At 43.8% G+C, this 24,344-nt stretch overlaps 2 protein-coding genes across 4 annotated transcripts in view; both read right to left on the bottom strand.

The window, feature by feature from the left end:
- ints2 (integrator complex subunit 2) overlaps window positions 1-8,554 on the bottom strand; it is a 61,628-nt gene extending 53,074 nt beyond the window's left edge. The window contains exons 1-20 of one of the 2 annotated variants that reach the window (XM_088397885.1): window positions 8,235-8,554; window positions 7,482-7,776; window positions 7,270-7,408; window positions 7,079-7,181; window positions 6,890-7,003; window positions 6,392-6,522; window positions 6,075-6,245; window positions 5,316-5,536; window positions 5,127-5,252; window positions 4,937-5,008; window positions 4,248-4,362; window positions 3,705-3,773; window positions 3,045-3,179; window positions 2,806-2,982; window positions 2,518-2,632; window positions 1,963-2,067; window positions 1,690-1,854; window positions 1,391-1,592; window positions 395-520; window positions 79-280 (exon numbers count right to left, since the gene is read on the bottom strand). In XM_088397885.1, coding sequence (XP_088254011.1) covers window positions 79-280; window positions 395-520; window positions 1,391-1,592; window positions 1,690-1,854; window positions 1,963-2,067; window positions 2,518-2,632; window positions 2,806-2,982; window positions 3,045-3,179; window positions 3,705-3,773; window positions 4,248-4,362; window positions 4,937-5,008; window positions 5,127-5,252; window positions 5,316-5,536; window positions 6,075-6,245; window positions 6,392-6,522; window positions 6,890-7,003; window positions 7,079-7,181; window positions 7,270-7,408; window positions 7,482-7,774 — 2,781 coding nt within the window. In that variant the 5' untranslated portion in view covers window positions 7,775-7,776; window positions 8,235-8,554. The remainder of the gene's footprint in view (window positions 1-78; window positions 281-394; window positions 521-1,390; window positions 1,593-1,689; window positions 1,855-1,962; window positions 2,068-2,517; window positions 2,633-2,805; window positions 2,983-3,044; window positions 3,180-3,704; window positions 3,774-4,247; window positions 4,363-4,936; window positions 5,009-5,126; window positions 5,253-5,315; window positions 5,537-6,074; window positions 6,246-6,391; window positions 6,523-6,889; window positions 7,004-7,078; window positions 7,182-7,269; window positions 7,409-7,481; window positions 7,777-8,234) is intronic. The other variant, XM_088397886.1, reaches the window with a different exon arrangement.
- A 1,065-nt stretch (window positions 8,555-9,619) lies between these two features.
- Window positions 9,620-24,344, bottom strand: part of med13a (mediator complex subunit 13a) — a 42,740-nt gene continuing 28,015 nt past the window's right edge. Inside the window, exons 10-30 of one of the 2 annotated variants that reach the window (XM_088399061.1) lie at window positions 23,195-23,411; window positions 20,955-20,985; window positions 20,522-20,634; window positions 20,343-20,433; window positions 19,496-19,707; window positions 18,783-18,979; window positions 16,431-17,338; window positions 16,177-16,344; window positions 15,693-15,916; window positions 15,322-15,511; window positions 14,786-15,122; window positions 14,452-14,683; window positions 14,182-14,373; window positions 13,442-13,665; window positions 13,024-13,166; window positions 12,793-12,951; window positions 11,639-11,827; window positions 11,386-11,528; window positions 11,139-11,303; window positions 10,876-10,976; window positions 9,620-10,658 (exon numbers count right to left, since the gene is read on the bottom strand). In XM_088399061.1, the coding sequence (XP_088255187.1) occupies window positions 10,526-10,658; window positions 10,876-10,976; window positions 11,139-11,303; window positions 11,386-11,528; window positions 11,639-11,827; window positions 12,793-12,951; window positions 13,024-13,166; window positions 13,442-13,665; window positions 14,182-14,373; window positions 14,452-14,683; window positions 14,786-15,122; window positions 15,322-15,511; window positions 15,693-15,916; window positions 16,177-16,344; window positions 16,431-17,338; window positions 18,783-18,979; window positions 19,496-19,707; window positions 20,343-20,433; window positions 20,522-20,634; window positions 20,955-20,985; window positions 23,195-23,411 (4,369 nt within the window). In that variant the 3' untranslated portion in view covers window positions 9,620-10,525. The remainder of the gene's footprint in view (window positions 10,659-10,875; window positions 10,977-11,138; window positions 11,304-11,385; window positions 11,529-11,638; window positions 11,828-12,792; window positions 12,952-13,023; window positions 13,167-13,441; window positions 13,666-14,181; window positions 14,374-14,451; window positions 14,684-14,785; window positions 15,123-15,321; window positions 15,512-15,692; window positions 15,917-16,176; window positions 16,345-16,430; window positions 17,339-18,782; window positions 18,980-19,495; window positions 19,708-20,342; window positions 20,434-20,521; window positions 20,635-20,954; window positions 20,986-23,194; window positions 23,412-24,344) is intronic. The other variant, XM_088399062.1, reaches the window with a different exon arrangement.

Genomic DNA, 24,344 nt, shown 5'->3' with positions numbered 1-24,344 from the left:
GGATTTAACAAAGAACGATCAGGAAATCACAACCAAACCTACTGAGAATAGAATTAGTCTTGATGATATAAGAAATACCTGAGCAGCTAAAAGGGCATTCTTGAGCTCCTCCCTGGTGACCTCAGGCGTATCTGGCTGTCCAGGCACACCCAGGTTGGAGACCGTCTGGCTCTGTCTATCAAAATCTGCCGTCTCTTTTAAATGGCTGTGCAGGTAGGCTTTGGATGCTAGCAGATAGCCGTTCAGCATGTGAAGGACGATGTCCATTAACGGAGGACATCTAAAAAGAGCAGAAGTTAGAATGCGCTAAATTGTCTGGCACTTTTTTTTGGAAAATGGCTGCCATTCAAAAAGTTAATGAGGGTGGATAATTCGGGTCTAATTTGTCTCGTACCTGTACACTCTGTGATCGCAGCGTAGAACAATGAGGGGATCCACCATGAGGTCGTTCTGAGTGTACGTCTGCTGCCTGAGCAGCTTCGCCGAAGGTTGGAGAGCATTCACCGTCATCACCCACAACCTGAAACACAGGGAGCAATATCCCACTGCTGTTTGGAATACATTTTATTTGACAGTGTGTAACATTTATCGATTCTATAAACACTCTCTTTTAAGAAATAGAACAGTATGAAGTGACAAAACGGTTGCTTCACTGGGGTTTAATAGAATAATCCATAAACGGTGAGCTCCAGACTCCTGAGGGTGTACAAGCGACAAACACAAAGTCAGACATTGCTGTGTTTTCCTCCTGAATTAATAAAAGCTGTCATTGGCAACAATCCGTTACTTCCTCCTTTCAGAAAATCTACCTCAGTTTTCCTGTAGAGACCCATTTGGATCAATAGGATGTCTGCTCAGTTCTCCTGTCAGGCCAGAGGTCGTGGAGAGTGACCCTCTACTGTCGAGAGCTTTAGGTGAGGGCCGACAAGACTCGCTTTGCTGTGTACCTCTGATCTATTCTCACAATCATCTATGAGCAAGCGGCTCCAGGTCAAAGGTGAAACAACTCTTGTTCCGCAGGTCTTCCTTTAATCCACTTATTGTGTCTCATGGCAACTTAACGCTGCTTTAAAAGAAATGCCACTGACTCAAGAGGAGGTGATAACCTTTCACTGAAACAAGAGACAGTTCTAACCATACCATGGGCCCAAAATCCAGATTTTTTTTTCACCCCCCTAATAAAAAAATCACGAGTATAATTCAAACTATGACAAAGCAAGCTTATGGTAAAAGACAAAAAGAATGACATCATTAGCAAATGCAGAGACACTCTGCTCCACTTTCAAAATCTCCCGCAGCGTTATATTTGGAATTCATGGGGTCATCCCAGTATTTTCTCTCCAACATAATAGTGCAGCCTTGACAATTGTATTCATTTCACATAGTGTACCTGCGGGGCATCACGGTGTTGAGCCCCATCCAGAGCTTGTTGAGCGTCTGCAGGGTGCGGCGAGGAACGGCGGGTTCCAGCAGAAGAGCCATACTGGCAGTCAGGGACTCGGAATAAGGGATAAGGTCTCCCGGGGTGAGAAGTGTCAACTGCTCCAAGATTCGCATCAACCTCGGACTACTGGATGGCAACTTCTGGAAGGCTTGGGTGGGAGAAGAAAAAAGAAGTTGTGTTTCCTTGAATGCATAAAAGCATCTACCAGACAAATACGTTAATAATAATTATGAGAGGGTGCGCACCCTGGTGGAGCTGGCTCTGAGTGTATCTGCACGTCTTGCTGGGGAGCATCATTTTCCTCAGCAGGGGAAGAGTGCCCGTCACCTCCTCTTCACACACCCAGTCTTCCACAAGACACAGGTGAGGGTAGTTGATGGCCAGCAACCTCAACAAGGCAGAGTGCAGACCTGGCAACGTGGAACAAGAAAGGCACATTTTAAACCCCGTCTGCTTTACTATGCAATCATAAAAAAGAATATTCAGAGTCATTGTGATCAAATCTTGTGCTGACTCACCCCCGAGCTCTTGTTGCAACCCCTGAGCTTGGGTAACTAAGTACTTTATGGGGATCTGATCCATCAGTGCTGCTGAATACGACTTGGGCTTCTTCTGCATTAGGGCTGTCAAAAGATGAAAAAGGATTTAAAGTACGACAGACAACATCGACTACGTTTTAGTCTCATGAAGAGCTGGTGCACATAATAGAGGTGACTTTCTATTGACACAATTTCAGTAGCGCTCCTGATGGCTTCCATTACTCTTTCCTTGAAGGCTGTGGGAGCACTTAGGTAAACAGACCAATTAAAGGGATGGGCATAAACTCTCATAAATCTGCTCTAATGAAGGGCAAGCTTGTCATGAAAAGGAAATGCATACTTGCTCGACGAACTGCTAATGTTACGATCTAACCTCAAGCTGCGCTAGTTATCTCCCAGAGTCATTTCACTTGGCTGTTTGTCAGGCCACCATTTATTTTCTACGGAGCTGGCAACACACTGGAAAGGATAAGTGGCTGCATGTCCGGAGAGAGAAACGAAGAGGACAAAGAGTGCCGCTGAAAGTTTACACACCCAATTGTTTGGTGCTCGCCAACAGATTCTCCTCGTAAGACAGGATGTAGTAAAGGATAAGGAGTTGGGTCGTGATGGAGTTGCGCTGTCGTCCTCCTCGACTACTGTCCCCTTGCTAAGAGAAAGAAAACAAAAAAAATGACATTATAATTTCTCTTCAGTTGGTCATCATAATGTGAACAGAGGAACGAGACGACTCGTGCCTTAAATTTAGCTACCGTATTTCCTTTCTGTTGAATAAGGTCATAAAATCGAATGGGCTCTTGTAAAGTACTCGGGATGACTTACGACAGAAGAGCCCTGGTAGATGCTGAGGATTTCTTGCTCTGTGATTGGTTGGTTGGTGGCCTCAGGGTTGGCCTTTGACGCCGGAGTGAGGATTGAGTTGATGTAAACGTCAACCAGGGGTATTAGCTGAGTGTGGATGGGGGTGTTTGTCTCACAAAGCTGACGGTAGATCCAGTCCTTAAAAGCCAAAGAAGTCAACATGAAAGCTTGGACACAATTATTTGCCGCAAGATGTCTACCTTGATGGACACTTTGTGCTTAGTGAAGGCTCGGCTTCGGAGAAGCTGGTAGATGCAGTGAATGGGGAGGAACCCTGTGATGTTGGCACTTAGATTGTTGGTCACTGCAACCCTTACTGCATGGGCTGTAACCACCTGCACACCAAACACATGCTGTCAATGACCCAGCCAATGCAAATGACCGTATTTTCCGGACTATAAGGCGCACATTCAATGAATGGCCCATTTTATAACTTTGTTCTTATATAAAGGCGCACCGGACTATAAGGTGCACCATTAATGCATCATGTCAGATTTTAAATCCAAATCAAATCATTCTCCATCTTATCTATTTCATTTCAACTTCAGACGCAACAAATTACTTTATAATCACAGAATAATGAGCCATAGTCTTTTTGATTCATGATTCATAGACTTCAGCGGGCCACTTATGATTGATTTCATGACACAATGCTTTGGGCCAGTTTAAATTTAGGAATTTGGTCCATATATAAAGCGCACCGGACTATAAGGTGCACTGTCGGCTTTTGAGAAAATTTTAGGTTTTTAGGTGCGCCTTGTAGTCCGGAAAATGCGGTAACAGACAATTTAAAAATGATACTTAATCACTTGAGCCTGCAAAAATGAGGTATTAAAATGTTCATGAGATTACAAAAGCACCTGTTCTGTGAAGATCTCTTGCGTGAAGATGGTCTTCATCTTACTCAGAGAGCTCGGTTTGATGGCAATCTATGGAAGAAAAAGATGAAACGTGGCAGCTTTACTACGAGTGAAAACAACCCGGAGGCATCGATGGAGGTATTGCAATTTTTCAATTTCCTCTTTTCATATTTCATAAAAAAAAAAAAAAAAACACTTCTTGGCAGGCACAATGGGGAATTGATAGGGTTGCCCTGGGGGCGGAAACAAACAGACTCTAAATCCAATTACATTGCACATCTTAGTGGAACATACACTGAGACGGGAAAACCACTTAGCACACATGAGGGAGAAAATAGTACACTTAATAAGTTATAAAAGGGGCAAAACTGCTGCAAGGGACGTCGGAATGTCTTGAAAGACACAGTATGTGTATGCTCAAAGTGTTTCATCAGTGCTTTAGTCTTTACATGTGCCACTGCAGCAGTGGGGGGGGGGGGGGGGGGTATTCGGTCAGACACACTAACGTATTGATCACTGTCCTCATCCTACCTATCATCTTACCTTCATCCCCAAAGTAGAACACACCAACTCAATAATGGAGCTGAGCTGGTTGCTGTGGAAATACATGGCCACTAGTAATAGCATCTCTCCGAAAGAAGCAGATACACCTGCAGCACTGAATGGGGGGCGGGCACACACATAGGAGAAACTGGTTCTTAAGCTGGCATTTTACAGGACATCTATTTGAAACGTTGAAAAAAAAAATTGATGGAATGACATCAGCAAACAATGTAAACAATCCGCTTTTTATGATTTGTGAGTTATTGCTTCAGGATAAGATTCCAAAGCGCCAGCAAAGAATACAGCATTATCTTTTGAGGGCAACCATAAAATTCGACGAGTGTATTGGCAAATAAATAATAGACACAACAGCAAGGGGATCATTATTGTCTTTCTCAAAGCCCAATAAAAACTCGTATGGGTTTATTTTTATTTAACATATAGGGCAATGTTATTATCGTTAATTCTATTAAACACCGGACAGAAGTTACGCAGCGAGTATTTCCAATTTCCCAATAATGTTACAATTGACTTTTTCCACACAACAAAGTTTACAATTAGAAAATGACTGATGTGGGCATCATAGCTCAATTTGACTTATTGAACTTGTGCTTGATAAAACATCACCCAAGAAACAAGATACACAAATATGGGTGGAGGTAACCATAAAGTAAAATTGACGTTCTTACCTCTCAAAGTACTCCTCTTCTTTGATCATCCAGCTGAGCCACATGACCATGAGCTGCTCCTGCTCAGGTGTGCTAGAGGCAAGCGAGACACAAGACGTGTTATACATCAAGAATATAAAACAGGACAGGAAGACCAAAAAAAAAAAGAAATGTGCTTCATTTCGGGATCAGTGATTTGAACATGGTGTACCTGACCAGGGTGGGAAAGGCTAATAGTTTGCAGAAGGACAAGGAGACAAAGCGAACGCCGGCGGGAGTGGCTGGAGGTCGGCTCGTCATCAGTTGCAGAAGTTGCTCGGCCTCCTCGTCTGTTGGTCTGGGACAGGAACACAATCAAACCCGCTCGTTTCCCATCAGATCGAGTACTACGTTCCCTTACCTGAGACCAGCGATGCCCATGAGAGCACAGTAGAGTCGGAGTAGAGCGCTGGCCTTCACCACGTGTTCTTCTCTGAGGCCCGAGTAGCCGAAGCCACCTTCGTCATCCGTGTCGCCGTCGTTGGGAACGTGCGTGCTGCGCGAGCGAGGCAAGATAGCGACCAACTCCAGCAGCAGTTGCCTCCGCATCTGCCACAGCACCGAGCTGCTCTCTCGCTTTCTCTAGTGGGAGAGAAAAAAAAACAAAAAAAAACCCACAAGAGATGATGAGTAATCGTCCCGTTAGCTCATTGCTTTCCTCATCTTACAAATCAGAGCAACAAATTCATTCAAATGCAATTGAGAATTTAGAGTCGAATGCTAAGAAGGCTACACCTTATTATAAAACGTTTCCCTGCGACAACAGAGCCTTTTTCTTCACGGCTGAGAAAAGGCTCAATGGCATCTTTTCAAAAGGGATACGATACGCGATGGCATTTCGAGAGAAGAGCTCCTGCCTCTCCATAACCGAGAAGAAATGTCAGGAGATGGAAAGATAAGCAAGGCCATTTGAAGCTGTTGTGCCATTTTAAACGCATACTTCTATTTGGGAAAATTACCGTTTCCCCATTTCAATGGGGACGATAAGGCGGGCACAAAACAAAAGGTCACACACGTTGGAGAATCCAAAAAGGGATGATGGCTACATGAGAATGTCAAGGCGTGCGAGTGACTTCAACGATGGCCTTTGTTATCGTGAATCAAAAACAAAGGAACTCACCTGTTGCCCATTGCGGATGAACATGCTGAACCACGTGCGGACTTTGCTGTTAGTACCAAGCAGAAGACCGCTGACATAAGAAACCAGGGGGCTGACGGCTTCATCTGCTGTGTCTGGTTTGTAATCCAGAGTCAGAGCCACGCCCAGGCCAGGAAGATGACATTCCTCCACCTAAGAAAAATACAAATAGAAAACTTTATTTTACTCCGCTGGTCATGTCAAAAGTAATTTGTAGTACAACTGACTGATCCTAATACATTCTTTTCTGTAGGTATTCAAAAAACGGTGTTCTGTCAAAATGTTTTTTTTCCACTGACCACCATGGCTCTGATGTTGAGAGCCTGTGAAGGGTTCATCTGACACAGCTGCCTAAGGGCTTCGGTCCTGCGCCGACCGCCAACGCTCTCTTCATCCTGACGCTCTCCGTTCTTGATCAAACCTCTGCACACTGCAAACACAAGCGCACACATTTCCAGTAGGCTCGCTCGCTTTGTGTGATTATCGGACATTATACTTGTGTCACGGTCACACTCGGTTTATTCTTAAATAAAGTCATGCCTGAAATCACAACATTGAGTATGTACATATTTTATTAGGCTCACTGGAGAAAAGCATCTCATTGATTTTTTTTAGATTAAGCATGTTCTTTTGCAATCTTTGTTAAATAGCAACTCACCAAATCTCTATTTGGAGCGACCAGCGTACAATGTGTGAAATTGACTTTACTTAAAGCGGTTAAACAAAACTCGGATGGGTTTATTGTAGATGAAGTAAACCTGGGTCGCGTTGTCAGAAATTTAAGACGGAGCATTTACCTTCATTGAAGCTGTCAGGCACATTGGCAACCAGAAGACAAAGAAACCAATCTCCATTGCGAACATGCAGCAAAGCCTCTGCCACGTCCACGATTGGCAGCAAGGAAGGCAGTTCTGTCCAGACAAAATGCACAGGAGAGGATGATTTTTATTTATTTATTTTGCAGTATATTTAACAGATTTACATACCTGCTTGTAGAATGCAAAGTACGTCGGCAACCTCTTCCAAGTACACCGGGCTTTCAAACAGTTCTGATGACTTCAGAAAGAATTCTCCATTGGAATCGACCACCTAAGAGACACAGATAAACAACTCTTTGACTACCTGCTTTGATAAACAGCCTAATAATTTAGTTTGAGTATGACGATGATGTTTGTACCTTACTCATGATTGCCAAAAGCTCACTGAGGGTCAGACGAAGTCTCCTGAGCGGATCGCTATGTTCAAACTCCAAGGTGAGCCCATGTTGTAGCTGTGACACCAGGATACTCTCCACATTGGAACCACCTGCTTTGTGCCTGGCGCACATCATAAAAATGTTCAGAAATAAAACTTCCTTATTTGACAGAACCGAAGTGACGAGGGGATTACCTTAGCTGCTGCTCCTTCCTGGCATCCTGCTCCAAGGCGTGAAAGTCAACAGACAGCAGCGCCACAATGGAGTTGACAGCTTCCACTCCCGAGAGCAGCCGGAGGATGAGCTTCTTGTCCTCGGCCCAAGCCGGGCTCTGGTCAGCTGGAGCACACAAAGCCATCCTCACCAGGCAGGGAAGCAGTAACCTCAGTTCGGGGTCACTGAGAGCTGCCAGGCGTTGCACATCCACCTTCTGCATGGCTTCAAATGCAAAAGGGCTGACAAACTGCAGCCCTGCACTGTCTGTCATCTCTGAAACGGTCAGAACAAAAACGAGAGACATCAGAACCACGTGAACACCAAAGTAGCTGGATCGGTCTTACAAGCTCATTTGATCCCTTCAATAATATATTGCATTTAATAGAAGACGATCAAATATATTAGTGGTGGGGAAAACTTGTAGTCAGCTTATCTTCACTAACAATGACAGCTCGGCTAAACGCTAACACGTATGTGGAGAGGGAGTGTTATAAATATTCCAGCTCATAACATTAACACCAAAGCAGCGATCAAACATGTTGGGCATGGTTTTAATTCAACTTATAACGCGTATTCCCACTTTTCGCCACTTTTAGGGTGACTTAGCTTGCTACTAGCCGGAGAGCTAATAGCAAAAGCTAACGCTCCTGCAGAGCCAAACAACGCGGTTGCTAAGCGTTGCAAAAATAGCGTACTTCGGACATTATAAAATGCAACAGTAATTATCTTACCTTAATTAGTTGCAATATTGCAGCGCAATCGGTTAAGGTTAAGGTGGGAGGCCTCCGGACCTCGGACTTGACTGAGCACCAAAGCTAAGATGTGTCCGAGAAAGTACCCTTCCTTAGCGGTCACTGAGTTCTCAAAATGCGTTGCATTTCCCACACCCTGAGCACTAAAGTGTTGCCATTTCCACTCGGACTGGTCCGCAAAGAGAGAAAAATTTGTTAGATTATGTGCAAGGAGCTCAAACAGACTGCGAAAGCCGGAGCAGTCTCGAACTGCGGAGACCGGTGGAAGGCTACCTATGAGCCGCTGCTGTATGGGCTGACTCCCATTATCATACATTTGCAGGAATAATAGGAGATATTAGTTGATCTTCGTGTTTATTTATGTTAATTTCATTACTTATATCTTGCTAATATATGCAAAGTAATTTTAGTTTTTAATCTAAAAAAAAAAAAAGTGAGCAAACAACTAATAAAAAAAATAAGTGAGCGTTGCTCGACACGTGAACGCACCATCAAGTGCTTTCACGTACTTTTGGTAAAGTATACATGACAGCAAAAATTAAATCATTACATAAATAAATAGGAAAACTGAATCAATCCATTTGCACTGTACAAAAAGGACACTGTCTCCAATGGTCCTAAGTACAAAAGTAAACATGCATTTTTAATTTTTAAAGAAGGAAATAGATGCTTTTCCAAATCTGGTGCATTACACTGATTTAAGTGTTCCTCCGTGGAACTGCTGTCCTTATTTTTCTCTCTAACCTTACAAGTTCAGACAATTTTTTAATTTTTTTTTATTTGGACTAAATTGTCCATAGGTGTGACATGACTGAGGTTGTGAATGTTTTGTGAAATTCACCTGGAATGAACCCCAATTGTTTTTGCAGTGGTGTAGACCTTGATGATAAGAATGGAAAATTAATAAAGCAGAATATTTTGTTTAATATACGGATTTGAAATAAAATCCAGTTATATTATGTTTTCCACTTGACTAGTCACTGTCAAATTGCAAGTTCCACAATCTTGCCAAAAAGCATACTGGGAAAAGTTGCAGAGTGACGACAGTCGACAATAGGACCACTGCGTATTTATAAAGGTCGTTGACAACAAGAAGCAATGATGGACATGGAATGGACTGCCAGCTGCTCCCAAACAACCTTCGGGCACGTAAACAGTTTGCAAGTCAAATGCAGGAATTCACCATAAATGGAATTTGGTGGTCTTACACCACTGGAAAGACCAGCAACTAAATTGCACATAGAAACAAACATGATAATTATATAATTGTTAATAATTTTCCTACCTTTCTATTGGTGTCCTCTACCAAATGCACAACCAGTCTTCCCGCCTCTATGCAATAAACACAACAAGCACGAGGAAAATCTGTTGACACATTTTATTCCTAAAACAGAAGCCACAGCACCAACTGCTGGCATGGCATTCATATATATAATTATCTATATAGATAGCCGTTTGGTTTTTGTGTCTAAATGTGTGGTATAAAATACTATATACAACAATGTACCTCTTTATTAGAACACAGTGAAGTTCATTGCTGTACAATTCCTATGTAGCTACAGCTTTGCTGTAATTCACAATTCTCCACTTCTTCTGTACATTGTGACAATACAAATAGTCTCTTTCTCCATTACAAAAAATAATACTCTGAAAGCAACCGACTGGGACTTTCTTTCCTTTTTCTGCAATAGTTTCTCCATTTTGTTTTTTTTAACGCAAGATGATTACATATATCTTAGACCAATTGCTTTAAAGCAAGAAGGTGTTATAAACCTTCTCCATTTATATATTTCTCTATATATATTTATAAAAGCGGTTAAGAAATAATACATTTGAAAAGATACAATAAATAAGATAGACGCAGGCTTTTCATTTGGATATAATTCCATCCAAAGGAATAAAAAGGAATTTTAGGTTGTCACACCAAAAATCCATTCTTTAAAAGTTATTTTCTTGATCAAGTACATCCCTTTATCTCTTTTCCGTCTTTCCCAAAACAGACTGGCCAGTGCATGTGCTGCCATGTTAAAAAGAAACATGACGACCAATCTGTGGCTCTCCCACGTTCCTTTACTCTGATCTTCCCATAATTTTTTTCATTTATTCCCGCATCTATGAGTGCATGTCTTTGCGCCAAGGGGACAACCAACCATGAAAAACTGATCTTGGAATGAGATCCAACGCTGTGCTTCGTTCGCTCTGGTGTCATGAAACCCCTACGGAGTTATCGCTTTGGACTTCTCTTCTTGAAATGTCTCTCCTGTGGCGGGCTACAACATGTTTGTGATAAAGTTGTACATCTGGTTCAGCACCACAAAGTGAATGGGCAGGCATGATCGTCTGTCTTGTGTCGCCGGGTCACATGTAAGCCAGGAGAGGGCGTTGTACTGCTCCAGCACAAATCTAGCAGGGTACAAAATACAAGTATTGGAGTCACGGATAGTACTCAATCACTATTCATAGTTTTAAAAAAAAAAGTGTATAATCTGCAGTGTCCTCATTCACATTTAGAAATCAAGAATCAGGACTGGGGTAAAAACAGTAATGACCTGTGACCTCAAGTCATAAAATCACAGCGCAATTGCAGCCGTACGTATGGACGTGTTTGCTTGCTGTTTACCGTAGTACATCTGAGGTCTGATTGGAGTCAAGAGGGTGGGAGTGTTTGCTGTGCAGAAGCTCATCGGACTGCACTGAAGACACGTGGAGGTGCAAAGAGGCCTGGGGGGGAGCGAGAAAAAAAGAGCTGGTGTCAAATAGACTGACTGCAATAAAGCCGTTCACCTCTGTCCCAAATTAAGCTTCCACAAGCAAGCAAGATCTTTCTTGCAAATACATGTTCTTATGTACATTTCTTTTGACATATATTAACAGCTTTAATACCTTGAGGAAAAGTGGACACTGGTTCTGAGCCTGCGGACAGGGTGACCAGAACCAGTCAGGCAGTGGGCCGGCTTTGGCCGTGGATACAAAGTAGCCGAGAGCAAGGGGTTGCTGCAGGAGGTTTGGCACCTCCTCGCGAGACTCCATGCGGTCTGCACTCTGGCCCTGCAAAATGAACATCGTTAGTTTTATGGGTGACTTGAGACTTCAAAAAAAAAAGCTAGCAAGAAAGATTCAAGAGTCCTACCTTACTGTCATCGCCTCCATGGTGGTAGTGGGATCCCGGGGAATGCACCGGTGACGTATTGGGCGAGATGTTGATGATGTCGGGATCCACCAGCTCGTTCTCAGGGTCCAGAAGATCAAAAATGCCCATACCGTCAGATCCATCTGAGTAGAAGAGAAAGAAAATGAGGTCCTAATTCATTTCTCTACAATCTTAGAAGGAGCAGAATATAAAGATATAAATGAACTCCAGAGAACAGCAAAGGGCATCTGACCTGTGGTGGCATTAAGGATGTCGATGTTGGTGTCGATGTTGGTGTAATTGGAGCTGGCAACTTGGACAATGGCAGAGGTGGGGAAGACTAAGATGTGAGTGCAGGAGGTGTCCTGGGGAGTGTTCAACTGGGGCGTCTGCATGTTGAGGGTAGTGCTGCGGCCAAAAACGGAGCCCGTCGACACGGAGTCTAACAGAAGAGACAAACAGAATAAAACAATGTATTAATTTAATGTATAATTGCAACAGGTTTTAACCGACTCTTGCAGCTGTTAATATGTAAATATGTTGTTATATTGTATAGTTTTATTGTTCTTGTTCTTTATTTTTGATTGTGTATTTATATAACCTTGTTTTACGTATTTATTTTTTAGCACTCCATCCCCCACCCCCCTCAAAGAGCCATTGTTCTTTGGGTCAGGCCGCAGTTGTAAATAAAAACTTGTTCCTAATTGTTAAAGATTAAATTTTTTGTTTTTTTTAATTTATGAAATTGTATAGAAAATGTACGCCTGTTGTTGCCCCGCTGGAAGCTGGTGAGAGAAAAAAACAAACCATTTGCACTCACATATACACTTGTGGGCAATTTAGAGTCTTCAATGAACATCATGTTTTGGGAATGCAGTTAAAAAAAAAAAAAAGAAGAAAGATTACAAAAGAAAATAAACCCCAGGATAGTTTCTTGGATAACAAATTGGCTGGCGTTACATATCATATGGAAACCATTGATTTCCACTGACTGCGGCCCGGCGTTCATCTCACATTTAAGCGATCGTAAATTTGAACACGAGGCAATGACAGCTGTATTTGATCTTAAAGAGATTGGAAGCAAGTAGGTCTCTTCATTCCGACAACACTCCGTCACACAATCCCGCTATGATGCGCCGACAATCCCCCACTCGCTTGTTTCCCAAAATAAACTCATTGATCGAGCTCTCTATCACACGGCATTGAGATCAATTGGGCGTCGGAGAGCTTGTGCTTTATGAGCGAAAAAGGTACACCGTCTTTCCTGCCATCAATCCGCTCCGGACTAGGAGGTGACAAGCATGGTGACACGCTGCTGCCATCCATCACGTAAGACTCACACACACACAGGGATGGAGAAGACAAGCTGAAAGAGAGAAGTGAATTCATAGACTAGGTTGTATGTACCTGGCATTATGATGAAGGAGCCCTGGGGCTCCATGGCAACTAAGCACACACTGAGGATGCCAGGAGTATCCGAGGCGGAGATGCCGCACATTCGACACATATCCTTCAGCCGGCGACTGAGTGACTGAAGGTTTCTTCTGCTTAGCACTATACTCCAGTCTGACACAAAAGCAGAAGAGCACAATCGGGTCACACTTGTCGACAATTTTGTAAGGGCACCGACGTTCTTACCTTTCAACTCTCCGTGTCCTATCCTCCCCAGCCGTCCAATTACCACTCTCCAGGGTACTGATGTCATCTGGACTAATCCCAAGCACCAATCCCACAATTTTTGTAGACCGAGGCGCCGAACAGAGCCTTTTTTCCTCCTGGCCCTGAGTGACATTTTTCATAAATGTGTCAAAGTTGAGTATGAAAACAGCCGTTTTAGTCAAAACGCATACTTACAGGAATATGTGCAGTAAGTGTGATTGATAGCTATGTGCTTTGTAGCGCAGAAGAAAAAAAAAAAAAAAAAAAAAGGCTATTCTGACTACGTTGATGTAATTGATGGGGGAAATCATAGTATTTATATAAAACTGGTGACAATAGAAGCCGGTGGCGGGAAAGGGGGATTGGAACTGGTATAAAAGTTTGACAGCGCTTTTACCTGTTGGGCACGTCGATGTTGATGATGCAGGTCTCCAGGAGCTCCCCGTATTGGTCGGTGCACGTGGCGAGGAGCCAGCGCTGGTCGTGGGAGAGACAGTATCCCACAAACAGTACGTTGTATTTCTGCGACGCCTCCCCGAACGTCTCCCCGAGTTCCGTCTGCTTGTCCTTAACCGGTGCGAGGATAAACGGAGGCGTGTACAGACGCACACACTCGGGTCTCTGCACAAAAGCGAATCGTTTGAATTAATGAACTTGAAGAGATTATGCAGGTGCAGGAAATAGAGACAACGGTAGGAACAAAACGGTCATGTCATCCTATTCATGTTTTTCCAAGCGTGGCATCTTGAGCTTTGCAAGTGCAATAAAGAGAAAATGTAGCAGTGGCTACAAGGGAGGAAGGAAGGAAATCATCCCAATTGGAGCCTGACTTCAAGTGCTCCTTTGTTTAAAGCTGGAATCAAGACCTCGTTTAGGAGTTCTTGTGAAGCGAGCCAAGCAGATAATGGAAAGAAAACTCTGGAGTCGCACAGGGTTACAAGTTCGCTCTGTCTTGTTCCAACAAATAAAAAACAGGTTGAGCTCAAAAGATTGGACTGCACACGGGTGAAAGGATCATTTTAGGTCAGGTCATGTCTCCAGAGAAATGAAAAAAAACAACAACAACAATACCACCCCCGTAGAAATACTGTAAATGATCAAAAGTAAGTAAAAAATGTTAAAATATATTTCTCGTACCTCTGAGCTTTTAAGTGCTGTGTCGATGGCTAAGCCCGGGCCGAAACCCGTCAGCGACTTGACGTTGGTGGAAATGGGCAGAGGCCGCCTGCACTGAGCGAAGACGGAGAAAGCTAAAGACTTGAGGTGCTGAACGTAGATGTGGCGCTCTTCGCCTCTCACAGGCTGAAGCAGGTACTGGCAGGGGACAATCTGAAGGATGAAAAAAAAAAAAAAAGATTAAGGTTTTATAATTTAACACAAATTCATTCATGATAGAAATTGACGCACCTGTACAAAAATGGAATTGCGGATATGTGCGGGAAGCAACTGAAGCATCTCAAGGTAGCAGCGTAATAAACCCAGCGTCCAGACACTGGAGTGGGTCGGCATCGCCCCGGGACCACCTTCGCAATCTTCGTAGCTGAACGGGTCCACAATGTAAACAACGATGGCCGGTGGATAGGTGATGGCGTGAGAGTCGCCATCTGTGGGTACGCCGACCTTGTCCCGTTCCAAAGTGCTGTGGGCACCGAACAATTTTGTTTTATTAAACAAGTCAAAATAATTCATTCTTTCAGTTCAGATCTTTGGAGCAGAAGCGATGAAACGAGGAATGCCATACCTTTCTGGGGGCTCGGTGGGGGTCTGGCTGTCCCCCGAGGTACTCTGGCTTCCGGCCTGCTGTCCCGGCTGTCCGCCTCCCTGGCTTTGGCTGCCCATGCTCCCAAAGGGGGTAAAGGAGCTGGCCTTGGCAGACTGCGTCCCGCTGTTCGTCTGTCCGGATGATGTCATCAGGCCGGCGGACGATACCGAGCCACCGTTGCTGTTGGGGACCGAGGAGCCGTGCATTGCGCCCTGCTGGCCGGCTGAGCCCGTAGATGAAGGCTGCTTGGATATCGACGGGGGGCTCGGTTGCGTGAGGAGAGAACTATCCAACGGTTGCGATGCGAGGTATGGAGCTAAGAAGAGAAAAAAGGGATACGTTGCTAAGCGAATATCTTTGCACTTTAGAAAATAAAAGAGCGAGCGCTGAACACTCTGCGTTCACATTTTTTCAATTCGCCTTTTTCCGACAAGAAAGAAGTGAGGTCAAGAGCGGAAATGTCAGAATAAAGAGCAGTCGAAGCCAAGGAGCGGAGAACACAAGTCTCGCCTTACCGAGGTTGTGTCGGCACACTTGTGCATAGAGTTTGAGCTTAGCGAAGGCGTCGTCGTTGCTGCTGGCGGCCTTGAGGAACCAATCGCTGACGGGCTGATCCGCAAGACTTTTAGCTCCGCTGCCACCGACGAGAACGATTCCATCTGGGTAGCCTTTGGATATGGGCCGATGCTGGCCGAGTCGACACATCTTTGGAGAAACGTAGAAAGAAAAAGATTGAGCTTTTATTCACATTCAAGAGGGGACAAAAAAAGATCAACAAGATAACGAAAAAAAAAACGGTGACATTCAGGGGATGTACATTTTATCATCTCCATCGGTGAAGGAACACGTAAATAAACATTTGTCCAGTGCAACAACTGATGCATACCTCATAGACCGCTGTGAGGTCCCTAAAGAGACTCTTGGCGCCGCCGAGCAGAGTCTCGTTGTCAGGACACACCACCAAATAGCCCACGTCCCGCTGGGCGCCAAAGGGATCCAACAACAGCTTCTCCCAGTAGGGTAAACCAAAGGGAGACAGCACCACAAAGTCATATTCGTAACCCACCAGGAAGGTGGGGATGGGCAGTGGCTCAGGGGACTCGTCTGTGCCTGTGAGAGCAAAACAGAAAAGGACAGCACAGGACCACACAGAGAGGGGGGAAAAAAAAAAACATTAAAAGGTGACATTTTTCCCCTTCTGCTGTATGGCAGCTTTTCACAATATTAGCACGTTACGTTGCCAAATGAGTGAATTAATGTAATTCTGAGTTTATTATTTAAATGAAATGAGTCAAGCTTCAAAATAATAGTTATTGCGTACTGTTTCCAGGCAATAACGCAACAACCCATCATTATATTGAGTGATTTACCGTATGAGCCCCGCCCAGCCATCTTGTGAAATTGCTGCCAGGTGAGCGGGCCCTGAACACCCCAGGAACGCACAGTCCTTTTCTTCTGTATGGCATCTTGAAGCACAGGCTGTAAGGACATCAATACTCGGAGCACGTCCTGAGAGCACAGCGCGCTCACGTCGACTGCTGGAAGAATAAAAAAAAGCAATGACTATTAAAAGACAGGACAATTTTTCAGTTGGACAGCAAATTAAGGACAGTATCTGTCTCACCGTTTTGTTTGGACCATTGGTGTAGACAAGTGCTTTTGACCAGAGCTTCGTCCACCTTTCCACCTGACATGTTATCCATAAACTGCCTGCCGTGCTCTAGGGCCATGTAGCAGTCGCTGTGAAAATCCCTCTCCTCTACCCTAACACAGGGTGGCACGGGGCCACCCTTGGCTCCACGCGCCGGTGCTACGTCGTCCAGCCCCGAAATGGGTGAAAAGGGGTTGGTGCACTGATCCTGCAGCAGGAGAATCAGCTCATCCGGGACACGTTCTCCCCTCCCCACGCCGGAGAGCCGTAGCTCCTCAAAGCGCCTTTCCGCCTCACGGCTGACGTCGGAGCCACGGCCGATGATATCCAGCTCGTCCTCCAGGAAGAGGCCCGAGCCGTTGCCGTAGCGCCTGTTGACCACGGCGCTGAAACCGCAACTGCAGGCTTCCTGGGCTTCGCTGATGGGGTCGCTCAGGTAGACGCCCACGTCGGCTCCTTTAATGTTCATGTTACACACGCAGATGCAACAGCTGTCAAAGTTGCAGTCCTTGAAGAGGTTCATGACCGACTCGGAGAGAATGAGGGTGACGTAGAGGCTGTGAGCCTCCGGGATGGAAGGAACGGTCGCCGGTTCCACCGAGTTGAGCGGTCGGCAGGTGGAAGGGGTGGACGCTGGCGAGTACAGGTCCGAGTTCTCGTACTTGAGTGATCCCTGGACGCTGGAGGGTCCTCGAGGGGTGCGTGGAGTGCGTGGCGTACGTGGGGTAGGGGCTGAAAATCGCGGGGTGGCGGGGGAAGGCAAAATGCCCGTGCCGCTGTTACTTGGTGGAGCGCTGTTGGACATGAAGGGGGTGTGAGTTTGTGGCGTGTAAGTCTGGTTGTAGTCCTGGTCCAGGGTGCTGCCCACACTTGGGATATTACTGGGGAGAAGAGGAACACATTCAAAATAAGCGGACGTCAATGTGGACACACTGAGGATTATGGAAGTAAAAATAAATGAATAAATCCCCCTCAAATGTGTTCAGAGGGAGATGTTTTATAAAGATTTCCTCAAGCGCCCCACTGAGGTAAGTTTTATTTTTAGGCTGGCGACGAACCGCAAGGAAGCAGTTAGGAGAGTGAGGGGAGCTCATTGTTTCCCCCCCAGCAGTGAGCAACCACACCTGGCACCGGCCCATTGCGAGGAAGTCCCGGCGTTACTGCAGCCAGGACAGGACGTGACCTCAAAGGCACCACCGACACATTGTTACAAGATTGTTAACTATGATTATTTGGATGCTGGCCAAATATTTTCCCTCCATGAACAGCTTTACGTCAGCAGCGACATATATCGTAATGTCTCAAGGTCACATCATTAGGAAAATGTGAGGTGGCACAAGAATAGGTTCTAAAAACAATACAGAATCTTTTAACAAATGTACCAGGCTGCTTCTAAAATCTGTACTTTGTGTGATCTAAATTCAGGCGCAAACTACTTTGTTTGTTTACGAGTTATGCTTCCCTCCCCAAAAACAAATCACGGCAGTGTTTTCCAACAAGCACCAAAACAAAGTACTTCTGTTAAATATGTAGTGGACGTTCAGAGGTTTTAAAATGAAATGTAGGTAGGAGAGGTAGTGTGACAATAACTACATAAACTCCAAGCTGTTGGTGCTCAAGCCTCTGGAATCGCTCTCCAGTGATAAACACCTTTTCACGACAGAGCTTCATGTACTAAGTTCCTTAAGGAAGTGTCCAGGGAGAGACCAAATGAATGACAACGTAAATGCAAATTGCACAGCAACACAACTGCACGGTAGAAATGAGCGATTAACATTCATTGCCACCCTGTGGCATTTATAAAAAATTCTGCACGCGTTCTCTATTTCACATCAGTCAGCGTGGCTAAAAAAAAAAAAAAAAAAAAAAAAAATCGAAGTGATTTGGAAATAGGGATGATTGTGAGGGCACAGATGGTACCAGCTTGAGTCACAAAAAAATGTTTCACCGGCTGAGTGAGTCAATATGAGCAGTGACTAAAGTGACGTGTGCATTTTGGATCTATGAAAAAGACATCAGTGCACATTTGAGGGCTGGATAGCTCATCTATTTGCGCGGGATGTGAATAACAATATCGTTGAGTGGCCCTCAGTTGACTGGGAAGGTTAATTTGATTAAGATGAATCCAATCTAATTCACTTTGTGCAACTATTCAGGTAGGAAATGAAGCTAAGCTAATATCTGACAAACAGTAGCATTTTTTTAAACAAATACGAGCCAGTCCCAATCTAATTCTCATTACAATGGACTTTTGTTATATCGTGTTCAAATAAAATAGTTGATAAAAATGTGAAATGCAAAAAAAAAAAAAAATAAGCGCTATACCTGTCTTTGTTGAGGATGGACATGACAGGCATGGGATTGAGCATCTCCCTCCCCATGGACCAGCTTGGTCTATAGATGCAATCCTCTGGTAGTTTAATGGGCGGCAGACAATGGCTGGGTAATGACTTCAACGGTGCAAACATGGAGCAGCCGACAAATGTCTGGCAAAGCTCTGGTTTGTACACGAACGAATAGTCCTGCAAAAATAGACCGAATAGTCAAGTCAAATGCTGGAGAAAGCAGATGAATGACATTACTGGCTTTCACAATACCGTATTTTCCAGACAATAAGGCCCACCTTCAATGAATGGCCCATTTTAAAACTTTGTCCTTATATAAGGTGCACCGGACTATAAGGCGCTCCATTAATCATGGCAGATTTTTAATCCAAATCAAATCATTCTCCATCTTATCTTTTTTATTTCAACTTCAGACGAAACAAATTGCTTTAATATCACAAAATAATGATCCACAGTCTTTTTGATTCATGATTCATAGTCTTCAGCGGGCCACTTATGATTGATTTCATGATAGAATGCTTCGGGCCAGTTTAAATTGAGTCCATATATAAGGCGCACCGGACTATAAGGCGCACTGTCGGCTTTTGAGAGATTTTTATGTTTTTTGGTGCGCCCTATAGTCCGGAAAATACGGTAGTTGTCGCTTCCTAAGCAATCTCATAAAATAAGTTTTGGATTCTGCTGAAGGCTCACCTTGATCTCAGAAGGCTTTGGGCTACAGAAACTCTCCTCCACCTCAATCTTGAAGTGACCCGCCAGAGATGACGGTCCATCCAGCGTGGTCATGCCAGGAGGTGGCTCCATGCTGCCGTAGTCTTTGCTACACATATTCATCGGAGAGTAGCCCATAATGTGCTGCTCCAGGGAGGGAGGAGTGGGAAACATCTGGTGCAGGTCTGCCGAGCCTGGGGGGGATGGAGTGAACATTGTACAGTCACTCAACAATCTAAAATGCCTCCATGTGCAAAAAAAAAAAAAAATGTTCCCCCCACTGCCGCTATGCTCTCATAATATGAGATAGACAGATTTTACTATGTCTACCTTAAAGGTGAATCATTATGATTATTATTATTAGTACTAGGAACATTGATAAGTCAAGGAAATAAGTGAATAAGTCACAGGATGCTCAGTGGTGTGAGGCCTGTAATCTTTATCGTTACGATAGCATCGTTCTAAGACAATAACGACCTGACAAATACAAAATACAAATTGTCCGAATTACAACTTTAAAAAGACAGCAAAGAATGCATAAACACTGTATAGAGCACAGCAGAACAATAAAAAGAGCGATAAAAAGGGATTGTAAAATTGAAAAGTCAACTTAATAAAAGGCAAAGAACCCCTGGGTTTACCTACATTAACTGCTTAATAATAATAAAAAAAATCTAAAAGTCACTTAAATTAAATTATTACTTGCACTGCAATTAATTGAAATCCTCTATCATTTACAGCTAAATGGCACGTTATTATATCTGTTTAAAAATGTTATTATAATGTTCCATTTTAGTTGAATTGAAAAGGGGAAGTAAAAGATACTTACTAATACAGGATACTGGGTCCAAAGTAGATGACTTTGGTTCCTTGTTGCCAAATTTTTCATCTGTTCCATTTACGGGCCGTCTGGAGCCGGGCTGTAAGCAAGACCAAAAAAAATGAGCACCTCAGTACCAGACAAAAAACACATTTGTGAGTTATAAATAAGGAAACTGTCTAACTAACCCCCAGTTCGTCTTCATCCGAGTTGAAGAGGTTGTCAAGGTCATTGATGGAAACCACCAGGTCGGTCTCATGGATCAGGCTCGTGCGGTTGTTAGCGCCTGCCCGCTGAGGATCTGCAGGCAGAATTAAAAATGCCAGGTTTAGAATGTAAACAAGAAGCGAAAATCTTTGAGTGATTATTTACGCTAGCTTACATCTGAGGTTTAAATTGAAAAGAATACGAAAGCAAAACAAATTTTTTGCCAATGCGTACAGTAATAATACTGCCAAGTTGCATTCCTCAGATGTGAAGAGAAAGCAAGATGCTGTGTTATTTAAAGATTTGGAGGTCGCCCGGGTGATTATGTGTCTGTGTAACAGCGGCCAAGTCATGCAAATAAACAAGAAGGCGACTCGGAGAAAAAAAAAAAAAAAAAAAAGAAATCAGCCTTACCATCGGATGTACCCGATCCTCCATCTTCACCCTGTTAGAATAAGCAAACAAAAAAGGTGAGTGTTAAAAAAATAAAATACAGTAATACAGTTACAGGACACACACACAACTTATTAGCCATGAAACAATATTTGATTGTAAATCATCTGCAAAACAACAAATCCATTAAGAGGGCGCAAAACAGATTTTCTTTTCAAATCAATACACAGCGTAATCAAATTAGATCGTGCTATAATAGCAAGAATGAAAATCTAGGAGAATTATGCAAACAGTTAAATAAGGGGGAAAGGACAACTTTGCCTCTGCTGTGGCAAATGAGATTTCCAGTGTGGATCAGAGGGAAATGGAGATCCAAGGAATGGCCTCCTGGGCTCCCACCCAGACGTCAATATCTACGAGGGCCAGTGTGTGCTGAATAGTTCTTGCTGGGAATGGGAATGTTATGTTCTAGCTATTGATTCCCTCATGCTAGAAGGCTTTTTCCTGCGTAAAACAGGATTTAATCAGTCTCCCTTTAAGAACCAGTGCAGAATAGTGCACAAAACTTGCTTAACCGTGCACCTTGAGTAAGCCGATATGGAGATAGGCAGTTTGAATTTATCAAATTGCTAGCTCGTTAAGTATGTGAACTTCCCAAACGATGAAACAGTAAATGTTTTGGCACGTCGAAAGAAAGAGCAGTTAATATTTGACAGATCTCTACCGGGAGACAGCAGGTACTTGTCTCGGACTGTTGCTTTTACGATTTGTGTGGGAACTCGTGAAAATTATGACTTTATTCTGGTCAAACTAACAGCTTCTCTTTCGAGAAACAATATTATCCTCCTAACGGTTTGTTTTCGCCCCATGAAGTAAATGTGACTTTTAACTGAAGTTGAAGTTTATTTTTGAACATGAGATCGACCAAACGCAAAATAATTTTTTTCACATTTTCACATAATTTCATGTTATGCCAATAAGACAAATAAATCAACATGTTCAAAAAAGGAGGAGGAAGAAGCTATTGCTTACTGGAACATCATAGCTTTGTTTTCATAAGATTGCAATTTTCTTTTTTTTAGCCCTAATAACAAAAAATACATAGAAACTCAATATATGGAAAAATAGGGGGAAAATATTAATCTTGGTGTAAATATCAGCAACGACCTTCAAGATGCCTTTCAACTTTATTTGGCTGGACACAACACATTTAATGGTTGACCGAATCATATTCCGCTTTGTGTTTGGGCGACAGTTTGCAAAGCCCTGCGGCACGCAAGCATAGTCGCACGTGCGGCCAGCCGTTCAATAAAACACCGTGGTCCCTGTCTAGCAGCCAGGCGATGACGCTTCCTGTATGTTTAAAACGGGAAGGAGACAGAGGCCAGATCAAATAGGAAAAACAAACTGAAGGAAACCTGGACAGGCAAAGCAATTGGCGTTCCTCTGGGCTCAACTTACAATGGGGATTTTTGGACAGCTTCCTGTTACAATAGACATAGGCAGTGAAAGCGGATGAGGAAAGCAAGCGGTTATTTTTAGGGCAGTATTGCTCGCCATGATGATGAGGATGATATTTTTTCTCTTGGTTCCTGCCCTCTTGTCTACCTCTGCCAAGGTGGCCACGGATCAAGTGGTTTCTCTTGTGACCTTCCACAAAGGCTCGACAAAACATTTTTTTTTTTCATCGCGATAAACCACTTTTTCGTGTTTTGAGTTTGAATATCAGCAATTTGACCTGTCACCTGAGAAAGTGTATGGAATAGAAATAAATCATAACGCTGGGAAGACTCGAGAGAAGAACACTGGGCGGCAAATCAAAAGAAAGGCAGAGGTCACCCGTCAAAAAGCGGGGTCATGTGGGAAAAAATTAAGGGGTCCATTTTGTTAGCAGCATCAAAGAGTTTTCCATCTTTCTTGAAACTTTTGCTAAGGTCTAAACAAAATGTTTTGATAGAACACAAAAGTGACTTTCAGCTTTTCGAGTCTAATCTGTTGTGTGAAATCATAAAGTCAAGATACAGAAGGATGTCGTTGTTATGGTAACAAGTTGCAATTGTGGTTCAGGGTTAATCTGTACAGCAATTAGCCCATGGCACAAGCAGAGAAGAAAATCAAATCTATTTAATGTGACTGGACTTTTTTTTTTTCTCCTAATGCTCTCTCCCTGAGCAACAGAACAAGAGCAAAAAGGTTCAGGAGGACATTTTAACAAAGAGGACAAATACATCCATTAGTTGCAGCTAGCCCTCAAGCCTTACCTTATGTTTCTTGCCTGGCTCACGCTCCCCGCCTGCCTTATCCTTTTTGTTGGAAAATGTGAATTTCACATCTCCTTCCTCAAAGGCATAAGGGTCCACCTCGGGTTCGTGATCTCCGTCCGTGATGGCGGCAACCAGGTACTGGCTTTTCCTGGCGCGATACATCTGAATGCGCTCATCAGAGACCTTCAGAGGGAATTTCGATGTAGACATCTCCCTGTAGGAGGAGGAGGCAGAAAATTTCCCGAAGGACTGAGAACAGAAATCCAAGACCCCACATCATGGCTATTTACTGCTAATGTCAATTTGAAAAGCTTTATTTTCAACTGTGCACCAACAATAAAGATTGTATTTGATTAGCGAGGAAATAGAAAAAAAAATGTGGATGCTGTGCCGCCGCTTGATAATGCTTGTCAGCAGTGCTTTGTGTTTATCAGCAGTAAATGCAATGGCAGCGACTGCAAACAACTCTGACAGCTGTCTGGGAGCTGCATGGTGTTTGTTGTCAGACAACTACATTTTGAAACAGATTAACGAGAACATGGCCACTCCGCCGCGGACTGTTCATACATTTACAGACACATTGATCACTTGTGACTGCGAGGTGGCTCATCAGAATCTTTTATGTGGCGGTGGCCTCATTGTTTTTCTGCCGGTGGTGCGCCATAGGTTACCCCCCCCCCTTCCCTCACACGTACGTATGTCCTCTCGTCACGCTTGTCCTGTTCTGGGGTGAGGTGATGGAATGCGGTGGACTGGACCGCAGATTAGCCGTCATTCAGGGCCATAGCCGGGAGGATTATAGCTCACTAGAATAGCCCGTCCAAGCGTTTGCTCCGTCGGGATTGCAGAACTCCACTGATAATTTCCACTGTGCCCCGCCCCCCGCCCAGGTTGCTCTCTTCCATCCATCCACGGCTCCCTCCCTCACTTATTTCAGCCTCTTCGGGGTAAATGTCTTAGCCAAAAGGCAAGCAATATTATAGCCATAGCTTTGACTCCATTATAACAGCAGTTCATCTTTATCTAACCTGACTATTACTCTTGCTCTCTCCTGGCTGCGTGTGTGCAGGAATCAATGAGTAGTGCTGGCCGTGCACATCGGTGATATATGATGTCAAAAGGGCACATAGCGAGAGATTAACATGCT

This window comes from Syngnathus floridae, chromosome 15, assembly GCF_059516105.1.
Source record: "Syngnathus floridae isolate MCC-2025c chromosome 15, RoL_Sflo_1.0, whole genome shotgun sequence".
Lineage (NCBI taxonomy): Eukaryota > Metazoa > Chordata > Actinopteri > Syngnathiformes > Syngnathidae > Syngnathus > Syngnathus floridae.
This window is presented reverse-complemented; position numbering and strand designations above follow the sequence as displayed.